Raw genomic sequence first — 21685 nt, forward strand, 5'->3', positions numbered from 1 at the left:
TCATTGGCTCCTCAAATGATAAGGACATATTCTTGGAATAGGCACCAACTAAACCGATGCCACAATCCCCAAGGCTGCCACTAAAGCCCACTCTACATCACCCTCAGGTGGGAGCTCAGCTTTGGGGAGTTCTACTGTGGTCAGTCATCTAAGCCAAGTCTTCTGCCTCAGTTATGCCCATGAATGAGCTCACTGTGCCCCTTCTGAGTGACCTAAGAAACTGTTTTCAGGATCATTCCTTCAACTCTCTGTAGAGATGTGAACAAGGCTTCTCCGCTCCACAAAGATGCACATCCCCTGATAACCACTGTACCTTGCCCATGACTAACACCTGGCATGAGGCTCCCCACAGCCCTGTCAACCTCTGGCCTGAATGAGGTGCCTGCTCACATGTGCCATTAGGAATAACATCAGCCACCTTGGTTCAGTTACAGAAAATACGCAATGGCCAAACACGCCAACCAACAGGTCCTCCCCTAAGAACAGACAAGATCTATATAGAGTGAGCCTCTCCTCTAGACCTAAGGATCCAGCTCACCCTTCACACCCCAACCCTGGATCTTCCTTGGCAGTATGGCATATTGATTAAAAATCTAAGCTCTACCGTTTACTAGCCACAAGATCCTAGACACGTCACTCATCTCCTCTCAAAGAATAACTCAGAGATATTAAGTTAAAAGTGCAGATGAATATGTTTATTCACATATTAGCATGGATAGGTCACTCTCATTGAACTAAGAAGCAGAATTTGAAACGGAAACAGGCCACAGTATAGAAATTTAAGTGTTACTTTGGGGGGAAGGGTATAATTGACATACACTATTATATCAGTTTCAGGTGGACATGATTCAAAAGTTGTTATGTATTGCAAAAAAGCACCACAATAAGTATAGTTAACATCTGTCACGATAGTTATAAAAATCTTTTTCTCAAAAGTTTTTGTAAACTAAGATTTACTCTCAGTAACTTTTAAATATGCATTACAGTATTATTAACTATAGGCACCGTGGTGTGTATTATATTCCCATAATTTATTTTATAACCAGAAGTCTGTTCCCTTTTGGCCACCTTCACCCATTTCATCCACCCACTCCACCCCTGGCACCTAGCACTGTGCTGTTAGCTACGGGCTTAGGATTTTCTTTTTGTTTTTAGCCCACATGTGAGGGCACCTGGGTGACTCAACAGTGCAGCATCTGTCTTTGGCTCAGGTCGTGATTCCAGGGTGGTATGGAGGAGAGTAGCCCTCCAAGTCTCGCAACAGGCTCCAGGCAGGGAGCCTGCTTCTTCCTCTGCCTGTATCTCTGCCTCTCTCTGTGTCCCTCATGAATAAATAAATAAGTAATCTTCAAAAAAAGAAGTTTTAGATTCCAAATGTGAGATCATATGGTATTCATCTTTCTCTATTTCATTTAGCATAATACCCTCAAGGTCTATCTGTGGTTGTGCAAATGAGGAGATTTCGTTTTTTTATGGATGAATAATATTCTATTATTATATTTTTCATTATATATGTGTATGGATGGATGTGTATCACATTATATATAATTATACACATACATTGTATTATATAATAGATGTTCTAGATATACATTATATGTGTATATATATATATATCACATTTTCTTCATCCATTCATCCATCAATGGACACAAGTTTCTTTATCTTATATATTGTAAATAATGCTTCAATGATCTAAGGGGACATAGATCTTTTATACTTAGTGTTTTCACTTTCTTCAGGTAAATACTCAGAAGTCGAATTGCTGGGTCATTTGGTAGTTCTATTTTTACTTTTTTGAGGAACTTCCCTTCTGTTTGCCATAGTGGCTACTACCAATCTACATTCCCATCAATAGTGCACTAGGGCTCCCTTCTTTCCACATCCTCACCAACACCTGTTGTTTCCTGTCTTTCTGATACTATCCATTCTGATAGGTGTGAAGTAGTATCTCATTGTGGTTTTGATTTCCCTGTTGATCAGTAATGTTGAGCACCTTTTCATGAGTCTGTTGTCCATCTGTATGTCTTCTTTGGAAAGTGTTGCTTTCTTTTTCTTGGATAAGACAATTGGCAGGAAGTTATAAAAGAAAATGTCTTGAACAGTCTGCTCTTGGGCAAGCTACCTAAGCCACTGGGAAAAGTAATTTCAGGTACTTATGCATTCGCTGAGAAATCTTTCTGTGTAGGAATTTCCAGTGTTCTTCTATGGTTCCTCCATGTGAATAAGCCATGAATACATCATAATGAAAGCACCTCATTATAGTTCTTCAGTCCTTCCCCTATATCATTTTGGATGTTCTGAGGAGAAGTTCTTAAGGTAGAGGATAAGGGATTTTTTTGGCATAGTCCCTGTGAAAGATAAAGGAGAGAGGGTGCATGAGTATGAGGACAAAGCCTTAGACCATGATGTAGGTATCCTATCTGTAAAGGGAGGAAGAAGGGAGGTTTGGGTAGCAAGATCCCCAGACTACAGTGCATGTCTTAGAAAGTCTCAGCCACCCCAGTGGGGAGCTCTAAAACTCCTGCATTTCTCAGCTATTTTCTGGGGCTGTCCAAGGAGAGCATGACATAGGTTCTAGTACTGCAGTGGATCCCTGATGTGCCACAGCTGGAGCATGTTGGTTGAGTATGCTCCATAGCTGGCTCTCTCTCTCTCCAAGGGGTCTCAGCAGCACATCTCCATAGCAACCACACTTTCTAGTTAAAACTCAACTCCCTGAGAAGCTGTATTGGTTAGCCTTCGCTATGTAAAATCCAGCCTAAAATACAGTGGCTTTGGGGGAAAAAAAAAAAGTATGTATTTCTCATGCATTTGAGAGTTGGCTGGACTCTTGGCAGCATTCATGGTTGTTGAATGCTGATGATTTCAGCTAGATTCGCTCACATGTCTGGGAGTTGTGGGCCATCATGTGATCCAGACCAACCTTTCCTAGTACAGCTTAACTTCTGCTGTCACTCAGCCCCCAGCAGGCTCACATGGATGCATCCTCCTCTTAACTAATATCAGAAGCACCAGAGAAAGCAAATGGAAACACAGAAAGTCCCTTGACGCCTAAATTTAGAACAGGCCCTCTTTCCCTTCAGTCTCATTCTACTGGCCAAAGCAAGTCAGGAGATTGAGTCCCGTGTTGGGGGCAGCCCATCGTTGGAAGACACTAGCAAATTGCATGGCAGAGGACATGGATATGAGGAAGGGTGAAGGCCCAAACCATCACATAATCCAGGCTCATCACAAAGGCTTGAGTCTCTTTTTCAATAAGTATCATTGCCAAATGTGAGGTTACCGTGATAGCACCTGAATTATCAGAAGTCAGAGGAAGGGATCCCTGGGTGGCGCAGCGGTTTGGCGCCTGCCTTTGGCCCAGGGCGCGATCCTGGAGACCCGGGATCGAATCCCACGTCGGGCTCCCGGTGCATGGAGCCTGCTTCTCCCTCTGCCTGTGTCTCTGCGCCTCTCTCTCTCTCTGTGACTATCATAAATAAATAAAAATTAAAAAAAAAAAAAAAGAAGTCAGAGGAATGCAAGAAATAGAATATTCACAAATATCACAAGAGACATTTGAAAACCACTCTGTATCTAGTTATCTCATTGGCCTAGGTCCCATCAGAAAAATAAATCCCATGAATCAGTTGGCAATTTTTTGATAAACAAGTACCCTTTTCGGACACCTGGGTAGCTCAATGGGTGAGCATCTGCCTTTGGCTCAGGGCATGATCCCGGAGTTCCCAGATCAAGTCCCGCATCAGGCTCCCTGCATGGAGCCTGCTTCTCCCTTTGCCAGTGTCTCTGCCTCTCTCTGTGTGTCTCTCATGATTAATAAATAAAATCTTTAAAAAACCAACCAACAAACAAACAAATAGCCTTTTCTTCTTAATTAACCGAGTATTGCACTTTTCCTACGGCATTTATAATGATTCTGTCTTGGCTGGTCCATAAATATCTGAGGGTAATTTTATTATGTAGAACCATTTTAACCAACATGTTTACACTGGTCTTTTGGGCCTCTATACTTTGACTTGTTTTATTTGCTTTTTGGGCCATAGTCAAGGATAAACATGTTTGAAAACATGCTTTAGTTGGGAAACACTTAGGGAGGGTTAGAAATCCCTGGCTAGGGCGCCTGGGTGGTTCAGTCGTTGAGCATGTGCCTTTGGCTCAGGTTGTGATCCCAGAGTCCTGGGATTGAGTCCCATATCAGGTTCCCTAAAGGGGAGCCTGCCTATATCTCTGCCTTTCTGTGTGTCTCTCATGAATACATAAATTTTGGGGAAAAAGAAAAAAGAAATCCCTGGTTAAACCAATAAATCTGGTGGCGAGTTACCCCAGCTGTTAACAAAATATGAGAACCTGGGAGAAGGAATTCTGACCTCTGAAGCCATGGTTTCTATGTGTGAGAACAACAGTACAGCCCATACACGGTTCAAAACCCTGGTCTGAACCAATAAGGTCAGGTCTGATACACAGTGAAACTGATATATCACAAAGAGGCAGGGGCTTTATGCTCTCCCCAGAGCCACAAACCACCATGTGGAGATCAGAAAAAAGCTTATCAACACAACATCAGAAAAAGCCACACACCAAAACACACACCACACTTAGAATACCCCAGTATGAATCCTAAGAAGTCTTCAACAGCATCCACTGACAATAATCCCTGAACTCCCAAAGCCAACTCTATATATTTTTTTTTATTTATTTATGATAGCCACAGAGAGAGAGAGAGAAGGCAGAGACACAGGCAGAGGGAGAAGCAGGCTCCATGCACCGGGAGCCCGACGTGGGATTCGATCCCGGGTCTCCAGGATCGCGCCCTGGGCCAAAGGCAGGCGCCAAACCGCTGCGCCACCCAGGGATCCCCCAAAGCCAACTCTAAAACACAGAGTTTAACCTTTGCTATGGAGCCACTTACCTTTCTCTTAAAAATACATATAACCAGTACAATTACTAAGATTATTACTATAATGCTGATAACAATGTTCTTCCAAACAGAAGTTGTCTTCTCTGTTTCTGCAGGGAGAAAGGGAGAAAACATTAAGAAGAAATTCCTGGCCAGAGCCAGAGACCATACAACCACTGCTAGGATCTGTGGCTATATGTCATTCTCCCTGTCCCTGTGACCCTCTGCCACATGTCATGGCACCCTCCATTCCTATCACATACACCTCCATACCAACACACCCCGCGTGTTTAGCACTTGCTAGAATACACTGCAATATCAAACACCACATGCCACACACACAAGCCATGCAATGTTCAAAGCTTCTAAACTACAGCACCATCTAACTGCTATAGAGTGAACGTGTATGCTCCCCCCAAATTCATAGTGAAATCCTAGTGCCCAATGTGATGGTATTAGGAGGTATGTGGGTGAAACTCTCATGAATGGATTTAGTGCCCTTATAATAGGGGCCCTAAAGAGATTTCTCATCCCTTCCATCACGTGAGGATACAATAAGTCTGTAACCCAAGAGGGTCCTCACCCATCCATGCTGGCATGGCACAATGACCACAAACCTTCAGTCTCTGAAACTGTGAAAGATAAAGTTCTGTTGTTTTTAAGTCACCCAAACTGCAGCAAATTGTTAAAGCAACCTTAATGGACTGAAACATATGTATAACCCAGACAAACCCCTCATACCGCACACACAAAGCATATTTCAATTTCATACTCCCCACGCCCTACATATACTCTGCACACATCTCTTCACACACCATCCACACGTATTCCTAGCCCTTACTTCCAAGAATAATTCCTCTCTTGCTCCAGGATCATACTAGATACCCAGACCACATCCCCAAGGGCCGCTAGTCCCACCCTGCCTGCTTTACCCCTCTTAGCTCCAGGCCGATGCATTCGACCAGCAGGGTCATACCTACCCAGAACCAGAGCCATGACCATGGAAGCCAAGGTATGAGCTCCATGGACCTCATCCTACCAGCAGGAGGGATTCTATAGTGAGCTGCAGATCTTGAGCTAAGGATCCAATGTGCCTGGGGAAAGTCTTGGGCATCTGCAGGACTACCCTACTATGGCCTCCCCATAATGGGCACAACTCATAAGACAGAACTACTGACGCAGCCTCACCAGCCAACAGTTTGCAGTGGACCTGGGACCTGAGCAGAAGAGTTGCTGGCAGGGCTGAGTCCCTGGTCCCTGACAGACTCTTATCTTCAGGGGACTATCTTTGTAGCTAGTAAGCTTTATACTCTAAGCCATATAGAGCACCCAGATCACATAAACTGCCATGAGCTAACAAGTAGCCCTATTTCCATCTGAAGACTATTGTCACCACTTTCCACCTACTTGACCATCTGCCCTGGCTTAGAGACCTAGTCTGGACTGCTGATTCTGGGGCTGAGCTATGCCAGACCAAGCTTCCTATCTTCCCCACTGTTCGTCTTCCCCTAGACTGCCTGCAAACCAAAGTTTTACATTACCCAACCTCAAGGTGAAGAGCAGGGGAAATATTCAGGAGGCTGCTTACCTGTCACAATCAAGGTGAAGTTGCGGCTCTGGGAGATTGGCAAGGATTCATGCCATACCACACACTGATAGACAGTCATATTGTCTTCCAAAGAGGGCTTCACCATCAAGTAACTAGTGACACTAAACATGCCATCCTCATCTTCGGTGGTACCATTAGTAATGATGCCCTCAGAAACCTCCAGATACCGGGGATCCTTTGGGGTCCACTTTTTCCATGTTATGGTAATGTTCTTGGGGTAGAACCTACTTGCCATACACAAAATAAGTTGTTCTTCATTTTCTTTCACCATGGCTTGCTCTGGAGACAAGCTGCTGACGGGGTAAGCTGCCAAGAGAGAGAAGTCGTGTTTCAAGGGGAGGTAGGGACCAGTTTATTACCGTAACAGGGAAAGGAGGAAGGAGGAGAGGAGGGGAGGGGACGGGAGGGGAGGGGAGGGGAGCACAGCAAGCCTTCAGGAAGGGTGAGCATACTGAATGGGATTCTGCTTAGGCTAAATATTCTGGGTATGTTGGTTTCAATGTTAGCTGATATGCTGTGGTCCCCTACTCTCACAGCAATTTTATAGAGTAGAGTTTCTTAAGTAGATCCTTTGTGTCATAGACACCTTTGAAAATCTGAGGAAAGCCTTGGAACACTATTGTGGTAGAGACTACTAATGGCCAATTTTCATTCTTCAATGACATATTCAAGATAAAGCTACATCTCTCAACCTCCCTGTAGCCCTGTGAACTTAGGGTCTCGTCGTTTGGATGTAGTCAGAAGTGATGAGAGCAACTTCCAAGAAGTATCCTTAAATAACAAGCGTATCTTAAAGAAAAGGACTGTGCTCTCCTCTCCTCTCCCCCTTCCTCCTTCCTGCAGAATGGCTGGACTAGTACATGACAGCTAGAGATGGAGAAGCCACTTCCAAACACAAGGTGGCAGCTACATGTTGAGAATGGCAAAGTGATAAGATAAAAGGACCCGAGGTCCCCTATGGTCATAGAACTGCCATACCTGCCTTGGATTGGCTACATTTCTGTAAAAGACAACAAACTACCTTTCTAAAAAAGCCATTGTTGACTTCTGGTTTCCCTTCTGACATGTAAAGACCCTGAAAGTCATAACAAGAAAAAAGCTAAGCTGAACAAACTATAATAAACAGGTTCTCTTAAATCCATGAGAGGATTAAGGTATCAGGGCAAACCAGCACCCTGAAAACGAGAGACAGATTGAGAGAATCACAGCCAAGATCATGTCACCTTAAGCAAATGCTAGGACCATAAACCGGTAAAAGCACTTAAGCAGTAACTCTTACAAATTGCTAAAGAAAGAGCATGAACTAGCTTGACAAGAAGAAACTCCTGGGGGCCCAGTCTCATGGGGACCACCACACTTTCATGGGTTTTACTTCCAGGAAACCCACCAGGTTCTAGCAGTGAAGATTCTATAAAAATCCCCTCCTATTTTCAGGGGAGAGGAAAAGTAACTAAAAATATCCCTGGTGCATTAACCACAACAAAGGATGCTTAAGAGAAAAGACTGCCAGAGCCTTCTCTGACCTGGGTAAAGGATGATTAGCCCTAACTCTAGTCCCACTATAGCCTTCAAGTCTCACCTACAAACACTTCTGAAGGTCATAGCCTAAGGGCTCAGGGGACTTCAAGAATTGAGATTTAATGGTAAGATTGTCTGCTTCCCCTTTGCAACCCTTTATCACCACAGCAACAGGGCTCCAGGGTGAGAACAGTGGATGAAAACTGAGAGAGCTGCAAGTCACTGATTCTATTTAAGAGGGAAACAAAGAAAACAGGTAGCCAGCAATGAGGACCAGCCCATTCTTGATGGAAAATCCTTACAAGGAGGCTCTTAAAAAAATGTATCTTGTGTGGAAAATGTGTAGATTATAAGAGAGTACAGCTTTTGTCTCAATTTATCTCTTTATTTACTGGATGCATTTATGGAAAGCAAATAACAAGTCTCTGTGGGAAGAAACAGAAGGAATCATAAAAGCGATTAAGAGAGCTCAAATAATGGGGTTTGTGCCAGTTACATACAAAGATCCCGCATATCTAAAAGACTATAAAGTTTGTAACATCAAGTATCAGGAGTAAATTTTATGTTTTATCATCAATCAGCTTATTCTACAATAAAACGGAGTGGGGAGAGATAAAAGAAGCAAAGAACGAAGACATCAAATAGAATGTGTACATACTAATCCAACTATATACATAATCACTTCAAATGAATGGTCTAAACACATCAATTAAAAGACAAAGACTGGGGGCACCTGGGTGGTTCAGTCAGTTAAACATCTGCCTTTGCCTCAAGTCATGGGATCAAGCCTCACATTGGGCTCCCTGCTCAGGTGGGGCGGCTCCTTTTCCCCCTCCCTTCTCTCCTCCCCTCCACTGGTACTCTCTCTCTTGCTCTCTCTCTCAAATAAATAAATGAAATCTTTAAAAAAATAATAATAATGTCAAAATACATGAGGCAAAACCTGAATGAACTACAAGGAGAAACAGAAAAATCCACAATTATAGTTTGGAGATTTCGACACTCATTTTTCATTAATTGATAAACCAGCAGGCAGAAAAGCAGTAAGAAAATAGTTCAAAGGAACATCACCACCAATCAACTGGATCAAATTAATCAATAGGATACTTTATCCAACAGCAAAATATACATTCTTCCCAAGGTCACATGGAACATTCACTAAGATAAATTGCATTCTAGCTCACAGAATTCATCTAACATTTTTAAAGAATAGAAATCATGCAGAGTATGTTCTCAGACCACAGTAGAGTTAAACTAGATATCAGTAAGCAGAAGAGTGGCTGGAAAAATGCCAAATTTCTTGGAGAATAAATCACTTCTATTCTAAATAATATATGGGTCAAAGAAAAAAATCTCAAGAGAAACTTTTAAAATATGTTGAACTAAATGAAATTAAAATGAAAATACCACTTATGAAAATTTGCAGGTGCAACAAAAGAAATGGCTAGAGGGGAATGTATAGCATTTAATACATATTTTAGAAAAGAGGAAAGATATAAAATCAACTACCTTAATAAGCTTCCATCTTCAGAAGTTAGAGGAAGAAGAGCAATTTTATTATTTTTTTAATAAAGATTTTATTTACTTACTCATGAGAGACACAGAGAAAGAGGCAGAGACATAGGCAGAGAGAGAAGCAGGCCGATGTAGGACTCCATCCCGAAACTCTGGGATGACACCCGGAGCCAAAGGCAGACGCCCAACTGCTGAGCCACCCAGGCATCCCAAGAAGAGCAATTTAAGCTTAAAACAAGCAGAAGAAAAGAAATTACAAAAATTAGAGCAGGATTCAATGAAGTTGAAGTGAATTGAGAAAATCAATGAAACCAAAAACTGGTGCTCTGAAATGATTACTAAATTGATAAACTTCTAGGTTAAGGAAAAAAAAAAAGTGAGAAGATAGAAATTACTAATATAAATGAAAGAAGGATCACTACTGACACTATGAACAAGAGTAATAAAAGAATATTATGAACAACATTATGCCTACATGTTTGATAAATATGATGGACCAATTCCTTGAAAGACACAAATTACCAAGATTCACACAAGAAAAAATAGATAATTTGAATAGGCCTGCATCTATTCAAGAAATTGAATCAATAAATAATAACCTTCAAAAAAAGAAAGAACCAGGCTCAGATGGTTTCAATAGTGAATTCTACCAAACATTTAAGTTAATTATAATACCAATTTTTTACAATTTCATCTAGCAACTAGAAGCAGAGGGAATATATTCTAACTCTTTCTATGAGCCCAGGAATACACTAATACCAAAACCAGATAAAGGCATTACAAAAAAGGAAAGCTACACACCAATGCCTCTCATTACACTGAATGCAAAAATCCTCACAAAATATTAGCAAATTGAATCTAACAATGTATAAAAATAATTATACACTACAACAAAATTGGATTTATTCCAGATATTCAAGACTGGTTCATTATTCAAAAGTCAATTAATATAATCTGTTACATCGACAGACTACAGAAGAAAAATTTTAAGAGCATATCAATTATGCGGAAAAAGCACTTGGCAAAATCCAACACCCATTCATGTTAAAAACTCTCAGCAAACCAGGAACAAGGGGAACTTTCTCAACTTGAAAAAGGACATCTACAAAAAACCTATAGCTAACATCATACTTAATGGTGAGAAATTAAGGACACGAACAAAGCAAGGGTATCACTTCTAACCAAGCCTATGCAATACTATAATGGAAGCCCTAGCTAGAATAATAGGACAAGAAGAGGAAATAAAAGATACACAAATTAAAAAGGAAGAAATGACACTGTCTTTGTTCTCAGACACATGATTTACATTAAAAAATCCCAAAGACTTGACCAAAAAATATTTAAACTCTACAACTAATAAGTAATTACAACAGATTGTGGGATACAAGGTTAAAAGTTAGTTGCTTTCTGGGGCACCTCGGTGGCTCAGTGGTTGAGCCTCTCTGCCTTTGGCTCAGGTTGTGATCCCGGGGTCCTGGGACGGAGTCCAGCATTGGGCTCCCCGCAGGGAGTCTGCTTCTTTTTATGCCTATGTCTCTGCCTCTCTGTGTCTCTCATGAATAAATAAATAAAACCTTAAAAAAATAAAAAGTCAGTTGCTTTCTAATATCCCAGCAATAAACAACTGGAATTTCAAAATAAAAACCCAATACCAGGGCAGCCCGGGTGGCTCGGCAGTTTAGCACCTGCCTTCAGCCCTGCAGGGAGCCTGCTTTTCCCTCTGCCTGTGTCTCTGCCTCTCTCTGTCTCTCATGAATGAATAAATCTTTAAAAAAATAAAAAATAAAAAAAATAAAAACCCAATACCATTTACATTAGTGTTCCCTTTTCCCCACAAAAAAAGAAATACTTAGGTTTAAATCTAACAAAATAGGTACAGAATCTATATGAAGAAAATTATAAAACTCCAGTGGATGAAATCAAAGATCTAAATGAATGAAATATTCTATGTTCATGGAAAAGAAAAATCAATATTGTTAAGATGTCGATTCTTCCCACCTTGATCTATAGATTCAATGCAATCAAAAGCCCAGAAAGTACTTTGTGGATATTGACAAACTGACTCTCAAGTTTATATGGACAGGCAAAATGCCTAGAATAGCTAACACAATACTGAAGAACAAATTGGAGGACTGACATAACCTGACTTAAAGTCTTACTATAAAGCTACAATAATCAAGACAACATGGTATTGGTGAAAGAATAGACAAATAGACCAAACAGAACAGAAGAGAGAGCCCAGAAATTGACCTACACAAATGTATTCAACTGATCTTTCACAAAAGAGTAAATAAAGGCAATTCAATGCAGAAAAGATAATCTTCAATAAATATGCTGGAATAATTGGACATCCACATGCATAAACTTTGCACACAGAATCTAGACATACTACTTACACTTTTCACAAAAATTAACTCAAAATAGATCACAGACCTAAACATAAAACTATAAAATTTCTAGAAGGATAATATAAGAGAAAATCTAAGTAGCCCTGAGTTTGGTGATGAGCTTTTATTTTTTTTTCTATTTAAAAAAAATTTTTTTTAATTTTAAGTAGACTCCATGCCCAGCATGGAGCCCAACATGAGGCTTGAACTTATCACCCTGAGATCAAGACCTGAGCAGAGATCAAGAGTTGGACACTAAACCAACTAAGCCACCAGGTGCTCCCCCCCCATGATGACCTTTTAGATACAAGGGCAAAAGCATGATCCATGAAAGAAAAAAATTGGTGAGTTGGACTTTAATTTAGAACTTCTGTTCTGCAAAACACACTGTTAAGAAAATGAAAAAACACAGGCCATATATTGGGAACACACATCTAACACATATCTAATATAGAATTTATATCTAAAATATACAGAAGATTCAAAAATAAGAAAATATATAGAGGACTCTTAAAACTCAACAATAGGAAAACAAAGAATCCAACTGAAAAATGGACAAAAGATCTAAACAAATATCTTTTAAAAGAAGACAACAAAAAAAGCAAATGGAAAGATCCTCAACATTATAGGTCATTAGAGAATTGCAAATTAAAACAACAAATGAGATATCACTACGCACCTATTAGAATGGCTAAAATACAAAAAATTAACAATACCAAATGTTGACAAGGATACAAAACAACAGGAACTCTCATTTATTGCTGGTAGGAATACAAAATGATATAGTCACTCTGGAAGAACTGGTAGTTTCTTACAAGTTGAACACAGTCTTAACATATGATCTAGCAATCACACTCCTACGTACTTACCTAATGGAGATGAGAAATAATATCTAAACAAAACCTGCACCTGAATGTTTATGGCAGCCTTATTCCTAATTGCCAAAAACTGGAAGCAATCAAGATGTTTCTCAATAGGTGAATGGATAAACAAACTAGGTACATCCAAAGATGGAATGTTACTCAGTGATAAAAAGAAATGAGCTATCAAGCCACCAAAAAAAGAGACACAGAGGAGTCTTTTTTAAAAATTAATATATTTATTTATTTTGAGAGAGAAAGAGCACATGTGAGGGGGGCAGAGGGAGTGGGAGAGAATCTTGAGCAGACTCCTCGCTGAACATGGAGCCTGATCTTGATCTCAGGACTTGATCTCAGGACCCTGAGATCATGACCTAAGCCAAAATCAAGAGTCAATCACTTAACCAACTGAGCCATCCAGGCACCCTAAAAACACAAAGGAAACTTAAATGTATATTATTACTAAGTGAAGGAAGCCAGTCTGAAGACTACATACTGGATGATTCCAATTCCAATTATATCACATTCTAGAAAAGGAAAAAATATAGAGATAGCAAAAAAAATTACTGGTGCAAGGGGTCCTGAGGGAGAGGCAAATAGGTGAAGCAAAGGCAGTAAGTTGTCTATTCTGTGATACTGTAGTGGTAGATGTATGATATAGATACGTCAAAATCACAGAATTGTAACACAAAGAGTAAACCCTAAGGTATGCAAAATTTAAAAAAAAATTAGGAGTTCAAGGACCCCAACAAAGAGAGAAAAGAAGGTAGACAAGCAAATCTAAGTGTACTTCACATGTATGAAACAACCTCACTCCAAGGAACAGAGGAAAAGTGCTGACCCAAGAAACTTGTGAAATAGATGGAGTCTATAAGAACAAAAGCAAAAAGAACTGCAACCAAATAATGTACTCTGGTTGACAAACTTGTTCCTCATGGCAGTAAGGTTAACAATTCAGATATGGCTCCAGATGTATACTGGAATTAAACAATTATGTAAACAGATAGGGGGTGGCAAGAGCCAGGTTTCTCATGGTATGAGTGAGGGTTTGCAGATAAGCAAGGGGAGGAGGCTAGAATGATTCATATGGTAATAGATTAAAGTTAGGGGTAGCATGAAGAATGAATATTGAATTTAATATAGACACAGATGGTTATGAATAGAAATACTTACAGATAAATGCATATGCACAGATTAGTATACAAACACATATTTATTTCTTTGCTCGGTCAGTTCAGAGGGCCTAGAAGCAATGATACCCCAGTGGTAACAAATACCTCTAGTGCCAGATTTTGGTTTCTAATATAATTTTCTAAAGAAAAAAAAAAAAAAAAAAAAAAAAGAACCAGGAAGGGGACACCTGGGTGGCTCAGTGGTTAAGCATCTGCCTTCAGCTCAGGGTGTGATCCCGCAGTCCCAGGATCGAATCCCTCATCAGGCTCCCCACAGGGAGCCTGCTTCTATCCTCTGCCTGTGTCTCTGCTTTCTCTCTGTGTCCCTCTTGAATAAATAAATAAAATCTTAAAAAAAAAAATAGAGAACCAGGGAGAATTCCTCAAGTAATTGGCTGACTTTGGGAACAGGACAAGAAACACACAAAATGATCCTTCCTGGAGCATCTTGTAGTGCCAGAAAGTAAGAAAGTGCTTCAAGTAAAACAAAACCCCACAATGATGAGGGTATGTCAAAGAGACACAAGAATCAACTGAAAATACTCTCAATGGCCGAAGCTGGAAGAATGTGAGCAACAACATAAATAAAGTAGCATTAGATTATAACCCAAAGTACAAAATAAATATCCTGAGTCCATCCTAAAATAAGTAAATGATCGAACAAATTAGTAAGTGAGAGAGAAGAGAAAAATCTCTGTGTGGAGGAATTCCAAATAAATTATGTAGCTACTCCTACTCCAATAAAAAAAAATTTTTTTTTTAAATTATGTAGCTACTCCACCCTAACGGAGGGGTAGCATAATTCCCCACAGCCTAAATGTGGGCTGCACAGAGTGACTCCCCTTCAAAGTATAGCATGACAAGGAGGGGGAGGAGAATAACTTCCGAGTGGAGAAACAAGGCAAATACTACTAAGCTAAATAATTATGGTCAACGCCAATAGTTATAAATTGTTCAATTAGATGGGATGGGATGAAAATGGCACTTTACCTCTGTGATTTTCCTCCCCCAAAACTATAACTCCAGTGAATTATGAGAACAGCAGCAGAGAAATGCCATTAGAGTGGCATCCTCTGATACACCTGATCACTATTCCTCAGAAGGTCAAATTGTCAAAAATAAGGAAAGTCTGAGAAATTGTCAGAGTCAAGAGGAGCCTAAGGACATATGACAACTAAATGCAGTGTGGTATTCTGGATGCGATCTTGGAACAGAAAAAGAACATTAGATTAAAAGCTAAGGAAATTTGAATAAATCATGAACTTTAATTAATAATAATTATCAATACTGGTTCATTATTTATAACAAATAGACCATACTAGTGCAAGATGTTAATAAAAGAGGAAATGGTGTGCAGACATGGGAGTAATATGAAAATTCTGTACTGTCTTTGCGATTTTTCTGTAAATCTAAAACTATTCTAAAAAATAAAGCCTATTAATTTTTTTTAATACTTTCATTTTGGGGTACCTGGGTGGCTCAGTTGGTTAAGCAGCAGACTCTTGATTTCAGCTCAGATCATGATCTCAGAGTTCTGAGTTCAAGCCCCATGTCTCAGGCTCCACAATCAGCATGGATCTGCCTAAGATTCTCTCTCTTTTTCCTCCCCCTTCTGTCCCTCCCTGCTACCCCACTTGCACTTGCATGTTCTTTCTCTCAAATAAATAAATAACAAAATAAAATATTTTTATCTTAAGCTTCCTGTCAGTTGCAGAGGAAATTAATCCTAATTTAACATCCCCATCCCCCAATTTAGTATGTACAAAATATCAAAAAGTCCTAAGTACAATTCTAGGGGGCTCCTAGACATTGTCCCCCTTTTATGGGCTGAATTGTGGCCTCTCAAAATTCCTCTGCTGAAGTCCGCAATCCCTCAGACTGCAACTATATGTGGAATTAGGATCTTTATTCAGGTAATTTCAGTTAAAATGAGGACACTAGGTTGAGGCCTAATCAAATAGGGCTGATGTCCTTGCAAAAAGAAAAGAGTAGGACACGTGCACAGAGGGAAGGATATGTGAAGACACAGGAAGAAGATGGCCATCCATCAGCCAAGCAAAAAGGCCTCAGGAAAAAAAAAAAGAAAAAGAAAAAAAAAAAAAACAAAAAAAACAGCTCTACTGATACCTTGATCTCAGACTGCTAGATTCCAGAATTGTGAGAAAATAAATTTCTGTTATTTAAGCCATTCGGTCAGTGGTGTTTTGTTATGGCAACCCTAGCCAACGAATACACCCCCCAAAGCTCATCTACATGTTATCAGAGCCATCATAATAAAGAAAAGTAGAGCTCAAAGAGGCATTTGGAGGATAGTGTTGCTGTTGTTACAAGTCTTGACTGGGTACCTACCTCACAGCAGTTCCCAACTGGGCATTTTCATACATTATTTTATGTAATCCTCAGACTATTACAAGAGAGGTATGATTTATCAACCCATTTTGTACAAGGGAAAATTCAGGCCCAAAAATGTTAAATGGCTGGCCCAAACACCCAGTTTAGAAGCAGCAAAGCTAAGACAGGATTCAGATCTATGGAACCAGAGCCCAGCATCTCTCTCCCTTCCCAGCTACCTTTCAAAGATACCTCTACAGTGAACATGCACCGTCCACACACTAAGTGAATTATATCATAATTAATATAGCTATCTTTCACTGACCATTTACAATGGGCCAAGCACTATGCTAAGTGTTACCTGCATTTTTCATAGATTCTTCCCCACAATAAACCCCCTAGGTAAGTATTATTACATTTGTTCAGAACGTGGTTCTATGTGATTAATAACTTGCCCAAAGTTGTCCAACTGTCCATAGAAGCCCAGGACTCAAACTCATGTCTATCCTACAGATTGGCCCATGCTCCAAACCCCTGCTCCATTTGGCCCACAGCTCCACCTCAAGCCTCAGCACCATGGCAACCACAGGGCCCTGCCCCCAGGTACTCACCCACAACCTCCAGGTTGACTGTTCCCACTGCTTTGTAAGGGGTGACCACCACCTCACATCGGTACTCTCCTGCTTCCTTCAGCTGGACGCCTGGCAGCTGGAGGGAGGCATCCCCCCTTTGCAGCCTCCTTTGAGACACGTAGGCTCCAGATCGTAATATCATTTGATGGTCACCAAAAAACTCAAACAGTTTAACTTCCGTTGCAGAGGCCTGATGCTTCCAATACCAGGTAATACCCATAACTGTGATGTCCAGATGGTGGTAACCATGGATTTTGCAGACAATAGTGGCAGTATCATTTAGGAGCACCTTCTGAGTCTTCCCTGCCATCTCCACTTGCAGGAGACCTGTGGCAATAAGAGAACTCAGTTATGGGAGACCCTTGGAAAAAACATAGGCATGTTACTCTCACACGCTGCCACATAATTGGAAGCAAATTCCTTTTTTTTGTTGGGGAGGGAGTATCTCAGGTACAGGGGCTCTAAGTTCACAGCTCCACATTAATCCATATAAGATCCTTCAAGTTTGTTCAAGATTGTTTTCAATATTCAGTGTTCCTTGCAGTTTCATGGAATTTTACAATTAATGTATTTATTTCCACCAAGAAATGCTTTGAGATTCTAACAGGAATTGCCGTGAATCTGTAAATTAATTTGGGGAGAATTGCCATCGTAACAATGCTGCCTTTTTTTTTTTTTTAAAGATTTTATTTATTTATTCATGAGAGACACACTGGGGGGGTGGGGGGAGGCGGGGCAGAGACACCGGCAGAGGGAGAAGCAGGCTCCATGCAGGGAGCCCATTGTGGGACTCGATCCTGGGTCTCCAGGATCAGGCCCTGGGCTGAAGGCGGCACTAAAACGCTGAGCCACCCGGGCTGCCACAATGTTGTCTTCTAATCCATGGATGTGTTTTTGGGATGTGCTAAGGATTGAATGTTTGTGTCCCTCCAAAATTCATATGTTGAGGCCTACTGCCCAGTGTGATGGTATTTGGAGGTAGGCCCTTTGGGAGGTAATTAGGTCATGAAGGTAGAACCCTCATGAATGGGATTAGTGTCATTAGAGACATGAGAGAGAGATCTCTTTCTCAGCATTAGGGGATAGAGTAAGAGGGTACTGCTCCACAAGCCAGGAGGAAGCCCCTATCCAGGAACTACTCCACAAGCCAGTAGGAAGCCCCTATCCAGGAACTAAATCAGCACCTAGATCTTGGACTTTCCAGCCTCCAGAACTGTTAGAAATAAATCTGTTGTTTAAGCCACTCACTCTAAGGTATTTGTTAGGGTGGCCTAAAAAGACTTAATAAGACAGGATGTTTTCCGATTGCACTTATTTAGATCCTCTTAAATTTTTGTCAACCACGAATATTCTCACTGTTCTGATTTTGTAATAATCAGAGCAGGCTAAACATTTGCTATATTAAGACCATGCATGTGTCCCCAGACTTAGTTCCTTCCCTAGGTCTGGTTTTATCAGTGCTGGTGATAGACCAATTCTGATTTATAAGATGCATCTTATGTAGGAAATGTCTGATTCAAGGCGTCTGATTTTTTTTTGAGAAATGACAGCAAACCTAGTGTAATAACTTTTGAAGATAACCGTTGCTAATTTGATGATTACCGTTGATAATTTGGTGATTATTTAATGGTAATGATGATGATTATTATTTAATGCCATTAAATAAACTGTAATACTTAAAGAAAAAGAAAAAGCTTTATAGTTTTCCGAGTAAAACTGTTGTGCTTCTTTTGTTAAACTCATTCCGCAGTATTTTATTCTTTCTGGTGGTGTCAAAAATCGAATTGTTTCTTAATTTTATTCTGAATTGCTCATTGCCAGTGTACAGAAATACCATTTACCCTTTTTTTAAATATCCATCTCCCTTCCCTAACAGGTTACCATTCTAAGATGTTTAAAGCTTCTGTTTTCGTTCTCTTTAACACTGCCTTGTTTTGTTTCTCAAACTTACGAAAATGGTTTGGAGTTACCTGTCACTGTTTCTGCTCTTCGCAACTGCTTCAAATCCTGTCTCATTGCTGCGTGTACAGCTAGTCCATTGGTAGAAGGTAATGAGAAGTGGGTACAGCTAGTCCACCGGTGGAAGGTAGTGAGTTCTCCACATGCAAACCCACATTTGGCTCATCCCCAGCCCCAGTGATGGACACCCCGCCGGTCTCCTAAATTCCCACATCCCCACCCGTCCACCCAGCACCACTTGGCACATCCCAGTGGACTCTGGCCAATTTATTAAGTCTCAAGTGACATCTTACTATTTTTAACTTCTATTCTATGACCTCTGAATGCAGCTTTCTTTTTTTTTTTTTTCTCATTAAACTTTTGTTTTAATGGGTCTCAAAATTCTGTGACAGATTTTTGGTCAAGTTGTTTCCATTAAAAAGTACTGATTTTAAAAACTAATAACTTAAAACTGCCACACACGCACACACACACAAAAAAACAAATGGTCCACAAAACATTCTCCTTTCCTCCTGAAGGTTTTACGATGCATTGTTATCATTAACCAGTCTTTTACTATTAAACTTAAATGGCCAATTGACACAAACAGTTCTGAGACCCGTTCTTCCACCACTGATTAAGACTGGGGTGGCAGGTATTGGGGATAATATTCATTTAGCCTTCTGAGCTTTCTGGGCAGACTTGGTGACTCTGCCAGCTCCAGCTGCCTTCTTGTCCACTGCTTTGATGACACCCACAGCAACCGTCTGTCTCATGTCACCAAAACGGCCCAGAGGAGGATAGTCAGAGAAGCTCTCAACACACATAGGTTTGCCAGGAACCGTATCAACAATGGCAGCATCCCCAGATTTCAAGAACTTGGGACCATCCTCCAGCTTCTTTCCAGAACGACGATCTATCTTTTCCTTCAGCTCATGAAACTTGCAAGCAATGTGAACGCGCCCGATCTCGTCTGAATGGAGCTTCCAACTAGCTTCTCACGGAAGGAAGTTAGACACTGTCTCGACAGGAGGCGCAATGTTAAGGCCCTCTCTGCCCTCGGACCATCAACACTTTCTCGCCTGCGATTTCCATTAAGCCCCTCACATACCGGTTAAGAACTGGCAGCGCGTCTAAACGACGCTTCATCTGCCTCGCTGCCTTTCGTTTCCTGTTGGATCCATACAAACCCCTCCGTGTCATTTAGGATAAGCCTCCGCAGACCACTGCCCTTCACCAGCAGGTGGAGGGGGAGCGGTTTCTTGCTTTCTCTCCTACTCGCCCCACCCCCCCATCCCTATACTTTGCTTTTTTTTTTTTTCTAAGATTTTATTTATTTATCAATGAGAGACAGACAGACAGAGAGAGAGAGAGAGAGAGAGACTGGGGGGCGGGGGGCAGAGGGAGAAGCAGGCTCCCCTCCTTGCTCCCTCCCTGCTCCGGTGCGGGGAGCCCGAGGCGGGGGGGAGGGGGCGCGGAGGCGAGGGGGGGGCAATTGTAAGAATTACAGGATCAGGCTGGGTGTGAATGAAGACTCAGAGGCAGAGGGCGGAGGCGGGGTGGGGGGAAGCGGGGGGGGGCGGAGGCGAGGGGGGCGGCGGGGGGCGCAGAGGGAGCAGGCTCCCCTCCTTGCTCCCTCCCTGCTCCGGTGCGAGGAGCCCGAGGAGGAAGGGCGGAGGCGGGGGGGGGGGGGGCAATTGTAAGAATTACAGGATCAGGCTGGGTGTGAATGAAGACTCAGAGGCAGAGGGCGGAGGCGGGGTGGGGGGAAGCGGGGGGGGGGCGGAGGCGAGGGGGGCGGCGGGGGGCGCAGAGGGAGAAGCAGGCTCCCCTCCCTGCTCCCTCCCTGCTCCCGTGCGGGGAGCCCGAGGCGGGTCTCGATCCCGGGTCTCGATCCCGGGTCTCGATCCCGGGCACTTCCCAGGCCCCCCCGCCCCCCCCCCATGCCTACCTGAGCTGGCCGTCCCGAACCACAGGACCAGGACCAGGAGCGCCGGCAGGAGCAGGAGCGCGGGCAGGAGCAGGAGCGGCGGCCCGTGCGCCATCGCCAGACGAGCGGAGGCCGCGCGCACGAGCCCCAGGCCCCCGGAGCCGCGCCGCGAAGGAAGACACCCGGGGCGGGGCGCACCCGGCCAGGCGCGCGTGCAGAGCCCCGAAGTCCGGCCCGGCCCTCGCCGCTCCCCTCGGAAGGGCCGTGCCCCGCCCCGCGCATGGCGACGCCCGCACCAATCGGAGGTTGCGGGTCCGCCCACGCGTTGCTCCGAGCCCGCCTTCCAGAGGTGGGACCTGGCCTCCAGCGAGAGCGAGTTTGCAAACTGAGGCCGGGAGCCGGGGGGCCCGGGGGTCTCTGCTCTTACCCGGCAAGTGGCGCAGTCGGATGCACCCCCCACCCTCGACGTGGGCTGCGGTCACGATCCCAGAGCCCAGCCAGCAGCCCCCGACCCGCGGCTCCCTGCGGAGCCCGAGCCCGGTTCTCCCCGAGCCCCGCCCCTCCTCACCCCGCGGACGCCGTGGCTCTCTTAAAAAGTAGATCTTTATCTCTCTCTATATATAGATCTTTAAAGATACATAGAGATAAAGATAAATATCTTTAAAATTCGTTTACATTCTGAAACTAAAAACCAACCTATCTCCTGGACGTTTGGCTCAAACACCAAAAAGCGGCCCTTCCCTTGATGGGATGGGCACTGGGTGTTTACTATAGGTTGGCAAATTGAATTTTAATAAAACCATAACATAAATAAAATTTTAAAAAAGGCAGGACACATGGGTGGCTCAGCGGTGGAGAATTGCTGGATCTCCAGCAATTGTAAGAATTACAGG

The 21685-nt window shown here is 42.4% G+C and overlaps 1 protein-coding gene and 1 non-coding gene across 3 annotated transcripts; one reads left to right on the top strand and one right to left on the bottom strand.

The window, feature by feature from the left end:
* Positions 1–673: 673 nt before the first annotated feature.
* Positions 674–21002, bottom strand: NCR3LG1 (natural killer cell cytotoxicity receptor 3 ligand 1). 2 transcript variants are annotated; one of them, XM_077866316.1, is made up of 6 exons: positions 20814–21002; positions 16904–17251; positions 6489–6815; positions 5484–5532; positions 4913–5010; positions 674–2351 (listed from the first exon to the last, which is right to left on the bottom strand). In XM_077866316.1, the coding sequence occupies exons 1-5, from the start codon at positions 20905–20907 to the stop codon at positions 4920–4922; spliced, it is 909 nt and encodes a 302-aa protein (XP_077722442.1). In that variant the 5' UTR covers positions 20908–21002; the 3' UTR covers positions 674–2351; positions 4913–4919. The 2 variants fall into 2 exon arrangements, with proteins under 2 accessions (XP_077722442.1, XP_077722441.1); XM_077866315.1 differs by lacking the exon at positions 5484–5532 and having other exon boundaries at positions 20814–20998.
* Positions 18265–18396, top strand: LOC144295625 (small nucleolar RNA SNORA72). Its single transcript, XR_013362705.1, has one exon. It is a non-coding gene; the product is annotated as a small nucleolar RNA SNORA72 (small nucleolar RNA).
* Positions 21003–21685: the final 683 nt, after the last annotated feature.

This window comes from Canis aureus, chromosome 23 (genome assembly GCF_053574225.1).
Source record: "Canis aureus isolate CA01 chromosome 23, VMU_Caureus_v.1.0, whole genome shotgun sequence".
In the NCBI taxonomy this organism is placed as follows: Eukaryota; Metazoa; Chordata; class Mammalia; order Carnivora; family Canidae; genus Canis; species Canis aureus.